The sequence below is a fragment of the Rhinopithecus roxellana genome, chromosome 4 (genome assembly GCF_007565055.1).
Source record: "Rhinopithecus roxellana isolate Shanxi Qingling chromosome 4, ASM756505v1, whole genome shotgun sequence".
Taxonomy (NCBI): Eukaryota; Metazoa; Chordata; class Mammalia; order Primates; family Cercopithecidae; genus Rhinopithecus; species Rhinopithecus roxellana.
The window spans coordinates 39,203,807-39,224,235 of NC_044552.1; the positions used below are offsets into that span (position 1 = coordinate 39,203,807).

At 31.0% G+C, this 20,429-nt stretch overlaps 2 protein-coding genes across 5 annotated transcripts in view; one reads left to right on the forward strand and one right to left on the reverse strand.

Annotated features, from left to right (window-relative positions):
- Positions 1-20,429, reverse strand: part of SUPT3H (SPT3 homolog, SAGA and STAGA complex component) — a 549,180-nt gene that overhangs the window by 491,707 nt on the left and 37,044 nt on the right. The gene's annotated exons all lie outside the window — the stretch shown is intronic.
- LOC115896927 (runt-related transcription factor 2-like) overlaps positions 7,756-20,429 on the forward strand; it is a 43,759-nt gene continuing 31,085 nt past the window's right edge. The window contains exons 1-2 of the mRNA XM_030928955.1: positions 7,756-7,943; positions 8,144-8,267. Coding sequence (XP_030784815.1) covers positions 7,806-7,943; positions 8,144-8,267 — 262 coding nt within the window. The 5' untranslated portion in view covers positions 7,756-7,805. The remainder of the gene's footprint in view (positions 7,944-8,143; positions 8,268-20,429) is intronic.

Here is a 20,429-nt window from a genome sequence, read left to right on the forward strand (position 1 = left end):
GAACCACCATGCCAGGCCACAACTTCCTGTTTTTGTAAATAAAGTTTTACTGGAATTCAGCCATGCTCATTTGTTTACTTATCATCTGCTTTCAGACTGCAATGGCAGAGTTGGGTAGTTAACAGAAAATCCTATGGCCCACAAAGCCAAAATATTTACTACCTGGCCCTTTAGGAAAAGTGTGTCAATTCCTGGTAGGGCATCAACTAGTATAACACAAATTCAAAATTAATACTTTGTACATAGAGATGTAGTCTTCTGATCATTAAAATATTGCTTATAAAGTGTAATGTAGTCATATAAACAATTTAGTAGTATTAGTACAGTTTTAGTAGTATAAATAATTCAGTAATGGTAGTACAATATAATAGTATTTAATGTAAATAAACTTTTTAAGGCATTTGTACATATATTCGAGAAGCATACAGCTAAGAATACACAAATGACATACCAATAACAGATGCTTGTTTTGATCCTCTAAAAACTTCTAGCCTTGAGTTACCATAATACAAACTTATAATTCTTAAAGTTAGGATTTTCAAAAATATTTTACCATCTTCAATTTATATTTGCCATGTATAAACAAACTGCGAAAACTAGCCATTTTTTCTACTGTGAATAAAATTTAAAGAATAAAACTATAAACTAAAATCTAAAATTGCTCTATCTAGCCCAAGCTATTCATATTCACTCATTTTTTAAATTTATTTATACATGAATGAATTTTCCTCAACTATCTGATTTCCATTTGAAATCAAATTTCTGTACCCCTTAAACATAAAATGGTTTACCTTTCAGAATTCACTGTTTAAGCTGAAAAATAGTGAAACAAATGCCTATATATTCTTTACTTATATTCACCAATTAACATTTTGACACATTTATTTTACAAATATATTTATTTTATGAATGTATTTAATTAAATTTTATTAATTCAGCTCATATCTCTTTTAAGACTATGGGTATTGTCCTACAAAAACACAACAGCATTATCACATCTAATCACATAGTGATTACACTATCACATTATCACATAGTATCGTCGCTATCCAGTTCACATTCCAAGTTTTCTCGAATATCCTAAAAGTGACCTATGTAGCTCTACTTTCAATCTAGAAACCAATCAAGTTTCATATCCATGTTAATTTCTGACAGGCAAGCACCAGATCTTTCTCTAAACAATCTATTTGTATATAATATAACCTCTCTTCTATCCATAAACTTGTTCTCTTGAAAAGTGATAGGAACACAATTTCCCTACTACTTACCTGCCAGAATCATTCAGCAACGGAAGGATATTGTGATAACAACAGAGAAAAACTGATTTTCCAATTATTTCTATAGAATCTGTTTTCCCTATGAAGCTAGAAAAAAAATTGTAATCTCACCTTATATGGTTAAAACATATTATAAATAAATACCTAAGAAACATTCATTAATCAGCAAGTAAAAAGTCTTGTGACCTCCCAGTTTCCAAGAAGTTTTAATATTGTTACCACTAATAACTTGGTAAGAATCATGAATAATTATCCAAATACAGCATTTTTATAAAAAGAAACAATTAACATTTTAGTAAAGTCTAGAGTGATCTCTACTGGTCACTAAAAAAGCTAGTTTTAGAAAACTAGAAATACTTATTTTTAAACATATTCAAACAATTTTATAGTTCACTAAGCTGAATAAAGTTTTAATCATCCCATAAAAAGACTGGATAACATGTAAATCATGCCTATGCATTAAGAAAGAGACTTCTTCAGGAATTAGTTTCAATACTTTCAAGCTTCTACTAAAGTGTAAAACTTACATTTTAAACAATGCTTTATTATACCAATATTATAAGAATATATACTTTTATAATTTTCTAATATTAACATAATTAAAATATACGAATATTTTAACATTTCTCTCCTGACTTCCTTAATCTTAAAAGGAAAATTAGTGCAAGTTTTCACTGCTATGCTTTCTGAGAAATTGAGATTTCCAATGGGAATACTGTCAAATATATAAAAACAAAAAGATCAGTATTCTAGCGCTTCATTTTCAATATATTTTCTATATTGTTAATTATGCTTGAACTCAAGGTATTTTCCAGCATAAGTTATACACAAGGCCTAACAAATAGAGACCTAAATCTGCAATCGCCTTTACTGAAACCAATGAAAAATCTATACACAGTAATGAAACTGGCATGCAAATAAAAGAACTGTCAAGACATGTATTCCTAAAAATAAGCCTACAATAACTATTTTAAAGGCTGTGTGTGGTCTCGCCCATATATTTTGGCAAGATGCACTTTCTCCAACCACAGTGAGATTCATCCAAAAGCAGTGGCACTGGAGAGCCTCTGTCTCACCTGTCAAAGTTGAAGAACGTTGTTCCAAAGACCACCATGAGTCCATGGAGAAAAGCCACAGTGCTACAGCTGTTATTGATAAGCAGTTTCTAAAGGAGAAAAAACTTCAAACAATTAAGCAAATCATCTTTAATAGAGATACAGACAGACATACGATGATATTCATGTTTAAATGATGAGATGACAATTACTATGTCGGTTGTGAAACAAAACACTGATAATTTATATACTGGAATGCTCAGAGGGGAATCCTTCATAAGTAACACTAACTTATAATCTTTTCTATTCTTCCTCTAACTGAACTTGTATACATTAGTTATCAATTCAAAAATTCTATTATGTTCCCTTATTTAAACCTTAAACAATCTCCTTTATAAAACCCCAAAATTCATCTAAATTATTAAGTTATTAAATTCATCAAAATTGCTGAAGTCTGACAGTTAAGAGCACAGTGGATTAAGATTCACAAACGGAAACCTTCAATATATTAAAACCCGATTTTTTTAGAAGATGCCTTAACATGTTTTTCAACCACATTATAAACGCGGTTCACATTTTTGCTTTAGACTAACCTCCCTACAGTAAAGCACACAGACTGATGGAGCAAGCTATTAACATAAAGAGCAAGAAAAACAATTACTTGAAAAAGACATATGCCTCAGTGGACAATTCAAGTCCTACCCCCAACTTCGCAATAAAAGACATCTTAAAACAAATTGTAACAAAATATACATGACTATATTAAAAGTTTAGATAATGACAATGAATATCTCAAAATCTGACTTATTTTTCCAAGTGACAATATCCTCTAATCCTATTTAATGCTAAAACAGTTCAATTGAAAGAGAGGAGATTTTCCTTCTACACCTTTTCCAAGAAAGCTAATATACAAAAGATTCTCATTATAAGACAGTTTTACCTACAGCCATGTTCCATAGCACAAAGTTACAGCAGTGCTCCAACATATACAATAATGTCCTGCAGTTTCATTTACTATATTCTCTAAGTACAAAGGTTCTAAAAAGATTACTTTCACTTCTCCCTAGATACGTTAAATAGCATAGCTGGGATATTATTTTTCTTTGGTTTTGTCAGTAGCATGTTTGATATAAATTTTATTAAGTGGTAGTGTATGTAACATTGCATTGTGGGTAGTAGTTTCCTGCTTTAGTCTAGCCACATCCTCAGCTGTCACAAGAGCATGTTTCCCATATTTTCTGCAAGTTCTCGCCTTTTTTTATTATTACAAAAATGACAGCATTCGAAGATGAATTGTTCTAATAATTACAAGAAACATGAATTACTTATACAGCTACATTAAACAAGTATGGATCACTCTGCACTTCAAAGAATAATCAAAGAAAAAAACAAAGTAATCCTCATAATTAGTGTTAAGGTTATGTGAACAATGTATTAAAGTAAATTAGCATAAAAGGATTCAAGAAACAATTAAAAACAGCTAAAAGAAATTCTCTATAATCAGATGCCAATACTATCTAACAACTGAGGAATCACATACTAGAATATAATAATTTGTAATGAATATTAAGAGCTCCAAATCTACCAAGTACTCATTAGTGAGGATTAATGTTAATATCCCCTACCACAACTTAAGAATCTACTCTGAGCCTGTATAGAAATGAGGGAAAAAAGGAAGAGAAACCAAAAAAGCCTGAAGGAGAAAGAAAGGGAAAAAGGAGGAAAGGGGGAGACAGGTAGAGGGAGACAGATAGGGAGAGGGAGGGAGGGAAGAGATTGACTTAGCTTTTCTCTTCTGGCATCCAATTTCCACATAATCTCACATTTAGACAGCTGCTAAAACTAATCAAATGAAGTTGTTCAAACAATCAGGGAAATGGTGCTAGTTTGGGTTTTTACATGATCTAATTAAAATAAACTGAGAAAAATACTCTCATTACAAAAAGTACTACAAAACAATGCCTTGTATACATATGGAATCAGACAAATGTGCATGCATATGTGTACATAAACATATACCCCATCAAACAAGGAAATGGAATATTGCACAGTCACCATAATTTAACAGATAAAACTATACATATTTTACTAACAGAAGTAATCAATATAAGGCCAAATAGATGTCATGTAAGCTTAAACAGCTATACATCAAATCCAAAAAAAGAAAAAGTGTCCAAAAAAAGGAAAATAAGAAAAGATAGTCACACACCAAGAAGTAACAATAAATTAAAAATTTCCTTCCTAAAACCTCAAAATCAGAACATTTTAAGCCAAATTAGAACCTCTGCAGTTTAAAAATTCCTCCATCAAATCACTTTCTCCTTTGATTTTCAATTAAAAGAATTAGCAGCAAATAAAAGAATAGAATTAGCAGCAAATAAGTCTAAAACAATCCTTAAAAACATGCATAGAAATGAGCACAATACTGATAAAGTGGATAAAGTAAAATTAATGTATTAAAATATGATCATTAGTTAAGAAAATAAAAAATTACTCAAATGGTTTCAATGAAGAATAAGTAGCATTTAAACACAAATACCTTGGTATTTCAAAAAGTTCAATCAATTCTGACACATTCTATTAACTACAAAGTAATGGAGAAGCAAGATACCAACAACTATTTCTTCGAAATTGATTTCAAGATCAAAACTACATTTCATTTCCATGGCACTAAAATACATGATTTATACAGTGTATCTAAACTTGTTGCTTACTTCAAAACAGCAAATACTAACATGTCCCCAAAGAGGATAAAATTTTATGGGTCTTTGAAAAGCAAAAAATAAAAATAAAAATAAATCTGTGGTTTTCAATTTCTGATTATAAGCATGGTATAAATCTATAATCAAGAGCTTTATTTGCATTGACTTTTCTAAACCAGTATTTCTTCACCACGTGTAGTAAGCTATTTCTAATGAAAAACACTGTTAATTATCAAACGTGTACCAATTATCAAATGTGCACCAGTTATCACTGTTGTTTATTAAATTTTTACAACAAAGTAATATTTGCTCCAAAGAGGATATATTTTCATTTTAGGAAAAAAATTCATGTGGATAATGAATATCCAAACTTGAAAGCACATGATTTCACTATCTTTCTCCTGCTAGAATTTGATAGGCCTCACACAGGACAAAAAGTGCATATATAACAATATCTACTAAACTCTCATGTATTAAGAATAACGATCCTGGCCCAAAAATAACATGCAGGAGGATTACATGCAAAAAGTGAACAGGTAATTAAATGACAAATAGATATTAAACATTACTCAATTTCTTATCAGGTCAATTTGAAGAGCCAAAGTTTGCATAAAGAAGATTTTAAGGAAGAAAATAATCAGCAAAATGCTGGGTTTATAAGATGTTTCAGTGAATACTAATGTAGAAACTATTATAAGCTTATTTGAAAAGAAGAAAACCATTTGCTTATCATACTACAGCAGCTACCTACATATTTTCAAGTAACCGATTCTATTATATGTACACATGAAACTGTTTGGAAATCCCACAAGCTATATGGACAAAACCCTCCTTTTGTTTACTTTGGATACTAATTAGAGATACAGATAATATGGATACAACTTATTTATAAACGAAAAAATAATTTTTCTCTCCTTCACATGAATAACTAACTGCATGTTAAATGAAAGCTTTTACCTTTCAATGTAAAACCTGTTTACACGTACAATTAGGCATGATAAATCCATAGCTAAAATAAAACATCAAAATGTATTTCTGGTTTTTTATCACTAAAAGTTTATTCTGAAAAAGTTCTGGACATTTGAAAAATAAAGGACTAGAATCATTCCCATATCCTACCAGTGTATTTCGGGAAAATCAAATTTTCTGTAAAGAAACTTATGCACATATTTGTACAGTCATTGTGATCTAATATGAACCAAAAGCAGATAATGAATAGCACTAGGAAGAACACAGAGATATTTTAGTTCTGACACCCTCCTGTCTCCCCAGCCCTTACCTCCTTGTACATTCCAAATAATCTTTTGTAATTCACTGTCTCCGCCCACCCCATTTACTTTATGCCACTCCTAGTTACTGTCACACTAGGAAGAAGTCTAACATGCAGATTTAGAGTGGCGTGGATAAATGGCAAAAAAATGCCTAGAAAATTGGTCTGTTCGCCTTTATGATTTTTGTTGAAAAATATTCCATCGCTCCCAACTGATGAAAACAGGAAGCTCTATTTATAAATATAAAATTCATTGCCTATGATATATAATCATCCTAATAAGAAAATGAGTTCTATACATACTTGTCCAAAGGGGCAAAAAAGGAGATAGTTTCCCAAAGATGTTTCCAATTTTCTTCTGAATCAGAATTAGCAAATCGAGACGACTAACATACTCTGTCTGTGGACATTATTCCTTACTACACACAGCATTTTGTAATTTATTTCAAAGCTTCCATCAGGAACAAAAAAAAAACCTTCTGTTAACCCACTCTATTCTAAGCTCACAGAATCAAATACTGAACAACCTACATTATAACATAAGCGTTTTACTTTATGGAAGATCTGCTATCAGAAACTGTTAATGTCTAAACTACTTAAAGAACTATATAAACTGAATATACTTCCATGAAAGACAAAAAATATTACAATCATAAAGAAAACTAAGATTCATCCAATAAACTATATTATAATTCCTGTCATTCATTTTTTTAAGATCTTCAAATTAGGCATGAGATAATGGTACACATGAAACATTACATTTAATCTTTATTGTAAAGGCCGCCACCTAATATATTGATAATAAACTAGACAGACGTGATTTAAAATTTGTAAAAGAATGCCCAGACTAACACTTTCATGACAGCCAATTATAGTCAAGCCTAGCAAGCAGTTTGCAACCAGACCTTAAGGTAAACTTTTTTTTACAATGAGTTACAGATTCACAAGTTTAAGAAGACAAGAAAAAGGAAAACAGAAGGAATCCAGCCACCCAGCAAATATGAAGCAGACCCCAGAATGTGTAACAGTCCAAAGATGTGAATTATTGTAAATCATCACTGTTGTTCAGAATTTCACACAGACTCTTGAGCCAATTTTGTTCATTTTTCCACAGACACAATAATGAACTAAAAAGAGGAGGCAAAAAGGCAGGGGTTGAGGGGGGAGTAGAAAGGAAAGCCCTTAGCTGCAGAGCTCTGCTCTACAAATGCTTAACCTTACAGGAGTTTGGGCTCCTTCAGCATTTGTATTCTATCCAAATCCTCATGAGTCACAAAAATTAAAAAGCTATATCCTTCTGGATGCCAGGAAAGGCCTTACCACAAGCCTTTTGTGAGAGAAAGAGAGAGAGAGAAAGAGCAAGGGGGAAAAGCCACAGTGGTAGGCAGTCCCACTTTACTTAGAGTACTGTGAGGTCACAAACCACATGATTCTGCCTCTCCAGTAATAGTGCTTGCAAAAAAAAGGAGTTTTAAAGCTTTTGCTTTTTTGGATTGTGTGAATGCTTCATTCGCCTCACAAACAACCACAGAACCACAAGTGCGGTGCAAACTTTCTCCAGGAGGACAGCAAGAAGTCTCTGGTTTTTAAATGGTTAATCTCCGCAGGTCACTACCAGCCACCGAGACCAACAGAGTCAGTGAGTGCTCTCTAACCACAGTCTATGCAGTAATAGTAGGTCCTTCAAATATTTGCTCATTCTCTTTTTGTTTTGTTTCTTTGCTTTTCACATGTTACCAGCTACATAATTTCTTGACAGAAAAAAATAAATATAAAGTCTATGTACTCCAGGCATACTGTAAAACTAAAACAAGGTTTGGGTATGGTTTGTATTTTCAGTTTAAGGCTGCAAGCAGTATTTACAACAGAGGGTACAAGTTCTATCTGAAAAAAAAAGGAGGGACTATGGCATCAAACAGCCTCTTCAGCACAGTGACACCATGTCAGCAAAACTTCTTTTGGGGTAAGTGTTACCATTTTTAAAATCCTGTAAGATATGAACCTGTTAAACATAAAGGTATGATTCTTTGATAAACTGCTAGCTTTTCCAAATAGTATATTAAAGATCCTAATAATGCTATCTTATTGCATTAAGAATTGAAAAATGAAATTTCTGTATATATTTGCATTTGGTATCTGTAACGTATCTAATTTCCAAAGTAATGACTTGAAATAGACAAAACTAAATTATCTCACATTGATCAAAATGTTTTCTAGAGTTATAGAAGTGAGGATATGAAAACAGTAATATAAACACTTTAATACTCTCATTAACCCTCACCAGAAGAAAAGTCAGATTCTAAATTTAATCAAAGTATTATAAATTATTGACTCCGGCAGCTCCCAATATTTGAGCAAACTTCAAAAAGGAAGCAATTTTACAAAATAACAGACCACAGAATTATCTCAACATTATGGTCTACCATGTATAACACAGAAATAAACCTGTAGTACAGTTAACATTTTAACCAGCTCAACTGAAAGAAATCCACTTATAAATTTAAACTGTATCCTATCTAAATAAGTTTGTTTCTAAACAACTTTATATAAATAGACATTCGGTTGAAATAAAATTATGATAAGTACATCACAGCCATTTTCATAGTTGCCCAGGATATTAAAAAGTTCATGGAAGTATTTTAAAACTTACATGCAACTGCATTTTTCTATATAATTTTAATTTTACATCTACACATTGTTATCCATAGACCTTGTTATAAACACACAGCAAACACTGAAACATCTAAGATTCTTTTAATCACATTCTTGGACCTACCAAAATGAATAACTGCTGTTTAGCCTCATGAAAAATAAAGCTCCATAAGGATACCCCATATAATTTTTAAAAGCCACAACTATTAAACCATGCTGGACTTTAAAAAAAGCAGGCATAATCTAGTCCCTTAATATTTAATTTCAAGTGAGTGTTGATACAGATATGTAAATGACTTTAACATTCATCAGCTGATGTGTTATTACAGCAAAATATCTAAACACACTTACAAGATTCTCTTTATGATGTCCAACATGTTCCAGCTACAAGGCAAGTTTTTAAAATTTTTTCTTGTATCATTTAAAATAAATCTTTTTGCTGTGTACATCTATATTAACTTTGCTTTTAACTTACAACTAATGACTGGAGTTTCCTTTACTCCTCCTACTTCACACATTTTAACTGGATACTACTAGATAATCAGTCTTAGTTTAGGTCAAACAGAAATAATTAAACCTGAAGGGAGGAAAAAAAGGTTTCTCTTACAGAGTGAGGAAATGTACTTTGTATTTTACAAAAAAATGTAAAATTGCTGTAGTGACTCCCTCAATAGCTGTAAGTGGGCCCCCTCAGTTATAATATACACAATATAATAATTACAGATTAATTTAAAATTTTAATGATGGGTACTAAGTTTTACTCTAAAAATTTCTATATTAAGGAAGCAGGACATAAATACAGCTAGACTACATTACAACACATAGCATAATTATAGCTTATACATCGAAAGTTTGTTACTACTACCCAAGAGATAAAAGGAAAAAGAATGGTTAAAACTACCGTTACACAGAGGGATAACTTGAAACAGGGATAACAGAGATATCAGGGAGGTATAACAGAGGCAGTTAAGTTACTCTTTCACAGTATCACTCTGTTTAACTATTTATTTTAAATACATTTTAAAAACCAGATCAGGAACAACACAAGTTTCAAAAAATTCTTCAGTATTAGAAGTAAAGCTATCACGAAGAATATGCTAAAACTCTCACAAAGAATATATTAAACTGCTTCTTATTCTATCATAACAGGGATCTTATATTTCTGTAACATTCTTAATAACTATTCTACATTAAAATTTCCAAAACTTGACAGGATTCTAAGCTAGGCACGGTAGTGAACCTCTTTTTTTTCCCCAACATTACAACCAATTCTTCCTCTTTTGAAAAGCGGGCTGCACCTTCTCTCCCCGCCAGCCCCTAAACAGTATCTTAAAGCCTGAATAGAGAACTTAACGTGAACCCACTACCTCAGACTAATTACAGGTGAGTAGTGGACATCATGTATATGTTATCATCACATTGCAAACATGTCCCCATTCTATAATCTATGCAAAGTCTAAAACCTCACTTTAGGCTTTAGATTTTTATATAATGATTATCACAACCACCTAATGAAATGTCTTAAGTATGTGTCCCAATTTTGTAAAATAGTTAAAAACAAAGTTTAGGATTTTCCTAGGTGAGGAACAAAGCACACATTAACAACTGCCTCACCTCAAATATAATGACTGAAGCACGTGTGTGTGTGTCTGCGTGCGCGCTAAAGAATATGTCTCAGGGTCCTTGATCTCTCAGCATACTTCACTTCGAGTTAATCAAAAATTTTCAATCTATACTACTTAAAATATGTCCATCATTTATCATAAATATAGCTTGTTGAAAATCACAGATGTGACTCATAGAGTATCTTAAAATTAATAACTCATGAAAATATATCAGCTGACTGATTATCTACATAAAATCTTTGTAAATGCTTGAACATGATGTGTGAACACTGATTTCCAAAACAGCAGTTATGGTCCATATCAATAATATTTTCATAGTTTCAAGATTTAGTAGTGACAAAGTTTTATAGCTTCTTTTTAAAATACAGAGCTAAATTCCAAAATCTAGGGAGCAGAATTACAAAGTTAAGAACAAACACAGAAAATCACTCTAACACGTATCAAAAGCTAAAAATGTCAAAGTAATTCCCAAAGACTCATATAAATTATTTTAAATTATAATAATCCTAATTTTACATTACAAACTGTTAAAGATTTTAAATTTCAAATTTTATTTTTAAAAAATGTTTTGAAATGGAAAACACTGAAAAGAAACTGTAGAAAAAGATCTGGCTGGTCTGTGTGACCCTGCTGATCAATCAGTCTCTATATCACAAGGCATGAAATACATATGATTACATTATAATATATTTTAGTTATTTTAAAAGAACAAAATATTAATTTATTCAATTACACTCTTCCAGCTAACAACTGATAGTTTGACTTGTTTAAATCAGTCATGCTAAAGTTAAATTCAGTAAGATAGAAATGTTCCAGTTTGTTAAAAGAACACTGAAATATTTGATGGTTAAATAAACTGCAGGGGCGGGGGGAGCTAACTCATTGAAGGCGCTAAGATTTTATCAAACACACAGAATTAATCTTTATTGAATAGAACCATTCACAAATCAAAACTCACTGTACTCCAATACTTTAAAGCAGCGCTAATCAATTACAAACCTTTTCTAGTGCTTCAAAATTCATGTGCTTTCAATTTTACACACTGGTGGTCCTCAAGTACTGTATTGGGGCTGAGTTAAGACATTCTGTATCACAACTTTTTTTCCAACAAATATTCATCTACAGGGCTCCCCACCCCCGGCCCAAGAACTGCTCACATGAAAACTGTGGTAATATTTTTATACTGTACTTCTTTGTTGAAGCAAAAGGTTAGGGGTTACCTAAATACCTCAACTGTATATATATATAAAAAAAGGAAAAGGTAAGTATTCATAGAAAAAAATCCAATGGGACTAGATTATTTATTTTTGCATTTCTCATGATTAACGATGCACCCGTGCATACTTGAAAATTGATGGCAAAACAGGGTAACATCTCAAATCCCTCTCCAAAGCATACAAATACCAATCTTCCATACTGTTCTAACCTTTGTTCTAGGATACTAAGATATGACAACTCTAGTCAGTAGTGAACTCATGCAAAAGCTCATCAAATACATTAAAATTGCAAATACTACTACATAACAAAAATCTTTAGACATTTTCATATGAAGGATTCACTGAAACAGTCTACCTCTACAGCATCTATTAAAAACATATAAAAACATGTGACCAAATAGACAAATACCATCAACTCAATGTGAAAAAAATCCTTCCTGCGAATACTAAAATTGTAATTATGGCAAAGCAAAACTATTTTTTCTAGTCACTCACATGTCAGACATTATTAATCAGGTGCTAGCAAATCCAATGGTAATTTAAGCAGAGACTTCCCAATAGGTTACCTTAATGTACTATTTTTTTCTCCTATACCAATGAACTCTGCAACTTCCACTAAAGATAGATAAAATTCTGCCTCTCCCCCACCCACCCCCAAAAAATCATAAAACTCCCATAATAAAGAGAACAATGAACTCCAATACTTGCTATTTTCTAAATAATAAAATATTCTAACTGTCTACAGTATGTGAAAATTCTTCATCAAAACTGAGATGTTTAATATTTTAAAACAAATCTTTAAAAGAAGTCTCACATAATGAAATTATATACCTTAATATAATCTCTTGCCATTTCAAAAAGATTATGAAATTCACTGGATATATATTTGGATTCATGTGTTACAATTCAAAAAATAACAGGGAAATTCTATACCTTATTAAAAGGGAGTTTCCTTACATTTTTAACCACAGTCAACCACAAGCTTTTGTCCATTCAACAGCACATACACATGAAGCAGACCATACATTCCCACACAACTGTTTTAAGACCCGTATAGCAATTGAGATTAAATACTCTTTTATTATATTGTATACAATATCTTCACTTCATGTAGAATTCTTAGGAATTTCCTCCCCTTTATGCTATTTATTAAGGGCACAGGACTCAAGATTTGGAACATTGTTGAGTGGAAGTAAGCAACATGTTATCAAACACTTTAGGCTTTGTTGTTACTGCTGAATAGAAAGAAGCCTAACTAAAGCAAAGTTTTTCGTAAAGACTAATAAATAGAAACTGCATCATTTAAAACATGATATAAAAACAATCATTTTTTATATCATTTACCCTGATATCAAAAACAATGCCCAAATAAGATAAGCTGTAGAATTAAAACAGGCCTTTAAAGGCTAGTTGCTACATAAGTACTTAATACATGCAGAGAAAAAAAAACTGTTATTCATGCACTTCCTCTACTCTATATTCTTGTTAATACTCATAAATCCAATATACACCCAAGGAACAAAAATCATACCTAGGATGACTTGAGATCTAAATAAAAGATAAATGTTTACCTTGATTAGATGATTTTCATCTTTTAAATCAACTGCCCATAAAACAAGGAAATCTCCGACATACAGACATATGCAATTTTCGATAATGTTTGAGATGTTTAAAAACTATCATACTGATGTTAGAAAATTTACCAAGTTAACATTATTCCCAGAACTATATTTAAGATATTTTGGTAAACAGTTTAAAGACTCTTTTATCTCCACTATTCCTACTGCCAATTCTCTTAATTACACATTAGAGTTACATCAGATTAGTGACATTTCTAAAAAGGTATATCTAAATATCCCTAGGTAAGGCAAATAATTTTTACCACAAAGTCAAATAAGGTAATTTTATTTTACATTTCAGTTGCATTGACTTTTTTTTTTACATCAATTGCGTCTACCAGAATCATTATATACCATAAACTATAAACATATATTTATATAACAGACTAAGTTACAACTCAAGAACTTAAATACACATTTGTAGGTTCCCCTAAATTACATGAACCACACCATTATTTACATATTCCTTATAGTCATGTGTCTTACACCTACATCTAATTTATGCTTCAGTAAAAGAAAAAAAAAAAGCAAATAAAGGAAAATGCTAGCCACATCACAATAACAATCATCAATAAGGTTTTAAATACATATATATGCAGTCTTTCTTTAGAAATATCAGAATAATGTGATATTCCACAGAATTTCATATGAACACAGATGTATTTTTATACAGAAACAAAATACGTGTCATATATGTTCAACTTAAATTTCTATGTTTGTCTTAACATTTTTATACATGGCATATACACACGAATGAGTGTGAATGCATTCACAACAATGACTACAAAACTTGTAATAATGATTATAAGCCAGGAAAAAAATTGTAAATTATGTAACTAAGGTACTATAGTTCCGTCATGAAATATAATCAAAATTTTTTTGCATGTATGTTAACAAATGTCAATCTATAAAACCTGTAACAGGGATTACGAGTCTACTAGGAATTTCAAGACTAAAACAATCTTGTAAAATCCAAAATTGTTACTTTCCAGTTATAAACTTAAGTAATAATAATTAAAAACTGTATCAGTTAAACTAAGTATTAGAGTTTATAAGGGCAAATATGAATGGAATTAATTTGCTAATAGATTCCTACTTATAAATATTATCTCAAAGAACAACTCTGGCTTGAAGCTAAACAGGTATATTTTCTCAACAACCATGTAACCTGGGTAAACAACTGAAGCACTGAATTTCTAACTTTTGTATAATAATTGCTAGAATTAACTTTCTTTTTAAATTTCTGTACTGAACTTGTCAGTTTAAGACTTCAAATTCCCAATATAATCTTTAAGTGAAAAGATATAATTCTACTAAATGATTACAAATTATTTAAAGGAATCTAAACAATGTGAATTTACTTTGAAGCTTAAAAGAAAGGATCATCACATTGATTTTACTATGTAATAAGGTATTACATTTTACAACATATCAACCTACTGCTGTATCACTATAACTTGATCCTAAAAAATCGATGCATATCAAAAAGGTACATGGTGCAGATTCTCTTTAATCAATTACAATTTTATTATAAGATACTTTAATGCAAATACAGCTCATAAAAACATAATTTTTTAGATAAAAGTAAATTCTCATTTTATTTCATAAACGATCAGATTACAGATATCTGTAATAACTGTATAGGATCACAGAAAGGAAACTTCTTTATGCTAACAATCCATATTATATCAATCACTGTGTTTTCCATAAAGCTGATACCTGTGAAAGTACGTAAGCATTTCATACTAAGAACCTAACACCCAATTCAAAGATATTAAGATATCATGAAGTAATCTATGAGAAAACTCCCATCAAGACAACAGCATCTTAACATTATGTAGGATAAATGGCTACAAAAGATAATCTAATAGGATTAATTTTTTGCCTCTCATGAAATCTGTAAAGCATTTTGGTAATTCAGCTTTTGACAAAATGCAGAAAAGCTCTTATAAGAGTCAATGCAAAAATAAAATATTTAAAAAGATAAAACATATGGAGATACTACTTACAAAGACAATGTGCTACAGTGTATTTCTAAAGAAAGGTAAATATACAAGTCAATGTACTCCAACTTTTGATCATTAATCCAATCTACTTTCCATAAACTCTTTTTTTCATATTATAAACTCCATTGTCCACACAGAATTCTTTATATTCTCCCAGCTTTCAAAACTAAACACATATACATAGTCTTTCTCTCTCTGTAATTTAGAAGGAAAACTTAACATTTTAAAAACTTTTTACCACTAGTAACCACTTCATTTTAAAAGTGTTAGCTAGATAAGGAAGATGAGTACTGTCAGGAAAGCTTTATTCTTGATTCTGTAGTAAAGATTTAACAATATCCCTCCCTTATAACATGCATAAGCATATTGCAGAGTATTTTTGAACACCAATATGACTAGAGAAAACACATGAAGTGGTCTGTTTTTAACATTATCACTCACAAGTACCCAGGAAGAAAATTCAGAGCCATGTGCTGATTATTAGGCTTATTTTTATTTTCATATTCTGGTTCTATAAAGACACAAGACACACTAAAATCGGAATCTATCAAGATACACTTAAATATTTTTTAAAACATCAAAATACTTGGCTTAAATTGCTAAATTATTTAATTATTAAATGGTTAAACCACTCTAATACATGTAAAAAAAAATTTCACTGAGACGTATTCAAACCATTTTCTTGACTATAAAATTAAATCCTGTGCTCCAACAAATGATGTAACACTGTAATTTTAATAAAGTATTTATTACAAAGTAAATATATATTAAATGTACAAAAAGATAGGAAGTGATTTTCTATCATGAAACTTCATTAATAATACACGTAACTCAAGTTTTCTACCTCTGTTTTAAACTTCCTTCATTCAAATAAATGGTCAATTCATAGAATTTTTTTTGATCCAGAAACATCTTACATGCTGTTTTAAAGGAAACTTTAATAAAAATGGCCTTACTCATTATTATAAACTGGCTGTTTGAAACTTAATGTGAAAACAGTGTGATCTGAAAACTTACATACTTAAAACTTATGACATGAACACAAAACACGCAAGCAAATGTATAAAACTACCTAGCAACAATAATATACTGAGAAGCCAACCTCGAACATAGGAGATATACGTATGCTTTTAAAAATAAAAGCTCAAATTAAAGCTTGCCTTTTGAACTGCCCATATGAACAGAACAACATGCCAATGACTTAGAGAATTTTCTTCTAAACTGGCAAGACTAAAAAGAATCACATCCAATTCCTATTTTGCAATTATAATGTGCGATACTTTCTTTAACCATAAGACTGTCATTTATTCTAAATTTGCTGGAAAAGCTTGCATTGCATTTTTCCTGTACGTACCTCTTCCTTATCAATTATGGTGTATCTCCAGCATTCGAAGAAAAAAAGCTCCAAAACTTTAACTACATTTAAAATATATAATTAAACCAATATATACAAGGGCTACTCTAAAAATACTCATTTCTAGAAGGCCAGAAAATCTTATTTTTTTAAGCTGATGCATCTACACATAGAAAGCAACTTTTAGTAAGTTCTTTTGCTACGCCATAATGATCTGCTCCAGAAACTCAAGGGTACCTAAAACAACGGACTACCTGTTCTAGCCATGCTTAGGAATGTGTCCAAATCATTTTTATTGATTTAACCTTTATAGGAATGCTACATATCCTCAGAGCAAAACATTTTGAATGTATTTATAATATGATACACTTCTAGAAGCCATGAAAAAGAAAGCTAAAAACAAATCTAAGACGCCCCTCCACCGTTGGTTGTTATATGTTTATTTTTGTTTATTCGAAACAAACATTAAATAAATATTAAATAATTCTATTTGCGAAAACTCACTTTGGTACTACTGTAAGTAGAAATAAAAATTTATTTTTTTAGAAAAAAACGTGTATTTAAGTAAATTCTAACTTTAAGAAACAAAACTCCTGACTTGACAATGATGTTACACCTATAAATTTTAACGGATTCTAAATGCTTCTTTCATACTCTAATTACACATTAATCATGGAACCTCTATACAAATCAAACTGAAACTTATAGAAGTTAGTCTTTATTGAATAAACTTAAGTTGTACTCTAGTTTTCATCCTCAGAGTTTACAGATAAAGTTCTGTGTAGCCTATCTTTCTAGCTTTCTGTAAGTGGTACTTTACAAATGGTTTCAACAGCTAATGCCTGTATTAGGTATGTTTGCCAAATAATTCACAATATTATGCTTCCTCACATTACGGTTCATCAATTGCTAACTTAAACATCACCTCTAAAGAAGTTATACTTTCACTGCAGATTGTTCTCTAAAAAAAGGCCAACAACTTTTGAGCATTTCCAGATGTAGCTCTCATAAAAAAAAAAAATTATAGGCAAATTATCAAGAAATTCTAAAATTAGTAATAAAAATATAATAAAACTGGTATCATTTCTGATTACTTCAGTGATCACATATAAGTATATAAAAAGCTGATGGCACTATATTTTGAATTAAGAAACTTGTGACAGCTACAAGATCACTGATTTCAGGTAGCTGCCAGTAGGTAAAACCACCAAGTGTATTTCAGTGTCAGACAAGATTCTGCTGAACTGGAATTTAGGAAGCTCTGACGGTTACTGACCATGTGATAAAAATAACAATGCTATCTTTCTCAAATAGTTAATTTATTTTCATACTGCACAATATAAATTTGGGTTCAGCTATACTATTTCGTTGTCATTTTTTTTTATAAAACATCCAAGTATGCACGAGATTATGCTAAATTAAAATAAAAATAATTTATATGCAGCCTATTTCTCTGGATGAGACAAGGGAGGCATCCAGGGCACAAAATTTAAGGAGGTACTCACTCTTGCACAGTCCTCAAAGAGACAGCCTCCTTAAATTTTGTGCCCTAGGCACTTTGCTTGCCTTATGCAAATTCTAGTCCTGAGCTGGAGACACGTAAGTATAAACTATTTATACTCGTGAGTATAAAACGACATGTACCAAGCAGGGTGACATAAAACATAGAAAAAGCTAATATAAGAAGAAAAATTAAAAATAGAATATTTACATTAAAGAAGACATATTTGCCATAAATATCTTGCAAAGTAAGATAGTTATGGCCTTATTGCTTGACTATAAGGCTAAATAATCTTATTAGTTGACTATAAGGTTTTAAAAAAAAAAGGATTGAAAGAGTATTCCATTAAAGAATTCACTAGCCTATACAAGACTTCTTATATTACAGCGGTATCCAAATCTGGCTGATTCACAGAATTGCCTGGGGAGTAGTAAGTCTTGGGGAAGAACAGCTTCTGGAGAGAAAGCCTTCGGAACTTTTTTAAAACAAAACTCCCTAGGTAAATTAGCCAAGATTGTGAGCCAATAGATAACCAACTTTTAATACTCCTAGAAATAAGCTAAAGACAAAATGCATATCCAAAATACATTAATTCCAAATTGTGTCCCCACTAAACATTTATAAAGCTTGTTTACAAGAAAAAATTAGTTCCTTTCTTTCCTTCTTTTCTCCTAATAGAGATGTTAGTCAATGGTTATATGTTTAACAAGTAATATTAATAAGGAAAATAAAGTTGTGTTTAACGAGCTATATTAATAAGGAAAATAAAGAAGTACAGAGGATTCCATAAGATGATTACAGCCAAAAAGATTAATATTCTTATTTTTCTATTAGGTTAAAATACCTATTCTAAGTACATAATTAATCTATTTCAAAACTTTATTTTAAATGTTATTTGTTTTAAATTATTTAAAATTTATTAAAGTTCTAATTTAGACTTATATTAACATATTTTGAAAACTCAATGTACCTAACGTAGTCTATAATTTTTATAGAGTAAACCTTAATTGAAACTGTATTGTTAGTTTTCGTTGTTGAGCATTTACTGTACCAGGTACCATGCTAAACCATTTAAAACATTATTTCCTTTAATTCTTACAACTCCCTTATAAGAGACATGTATCATAATTATTTACAGATGAGGAAGCTGAGAATGAGGTAAAGGAACTTGCTTAAGGTTACAAAGTTGAAGAGGTGGGATTCCAACCCAAGCCTTTTAACTCTTAATTACCACTTTACAGTGTTATATATGACCTAAATGAAGTTACTTCCTGGTCCTCAATTTCATCTGTAAAGGTGTTAGTTCTCAGAAACATAATTATTCTAAAGTTATTCAGCTGATAAAATATAAACAGGAAGACAATCTTGGAGTCTTCAAACTACCCTGCCACATATCTTTAAGAAATACTAATCCGACAGAACCAAAGAGATTAAGAAAAAATAAAAGTATATCAGGGAATACGATTAAGGTGAGGTTTGTTTAGTCCCCTTCTTCCCCCAAGACAAGCTCTCACTCTGTCACCCAGGCTAGAGTACACTGACATGATCACAGCTCACTACAACTTTGACCTCGTGAGTTCAAGGGATCTTCCCGACTCAGCGTCCCGGGAACTTGGACTACAGGCACGCACCACCACGCCCAGATAATTTTGTAATTTTTTGTAGAGACAAGTTCTTGCCTTGTTGCCCAGGCAGGTCTTGAACTACTGGGCTCAGTCAATCTTCCCACCTCGGTCTCACAAAGTGCTGAGATTACAAGCATAAGTCACTGCACCTGGCCTTTAGGTTGAGTCTGATCAGAAAACAAAAGTTTCAAGGAACTAGATAATTCTTAATCATTATAATTAACAGTCTTAATCAATGTCCACAATACACATATATACTTTATGCGATATAAAAATATAATTTAGGAGTAAAAAATTAAACACTTAAACACCAAGAATCTATAATCCTCCTTATTTATAAAATTAAAATAATCATGTATCATAAATACAATTATAAATAGGCTTTGGTGTCAGCTGGAATCAAATCCTACTTCCTATATTTATCTGTAGCATTCCTTATACTGTGGTCTCATGGCCCCATCTACAAAGCCCCATACCCCCACACATACGCTAAGTGACCCAGGTAACCTTAATTTCTAAGCTTTAA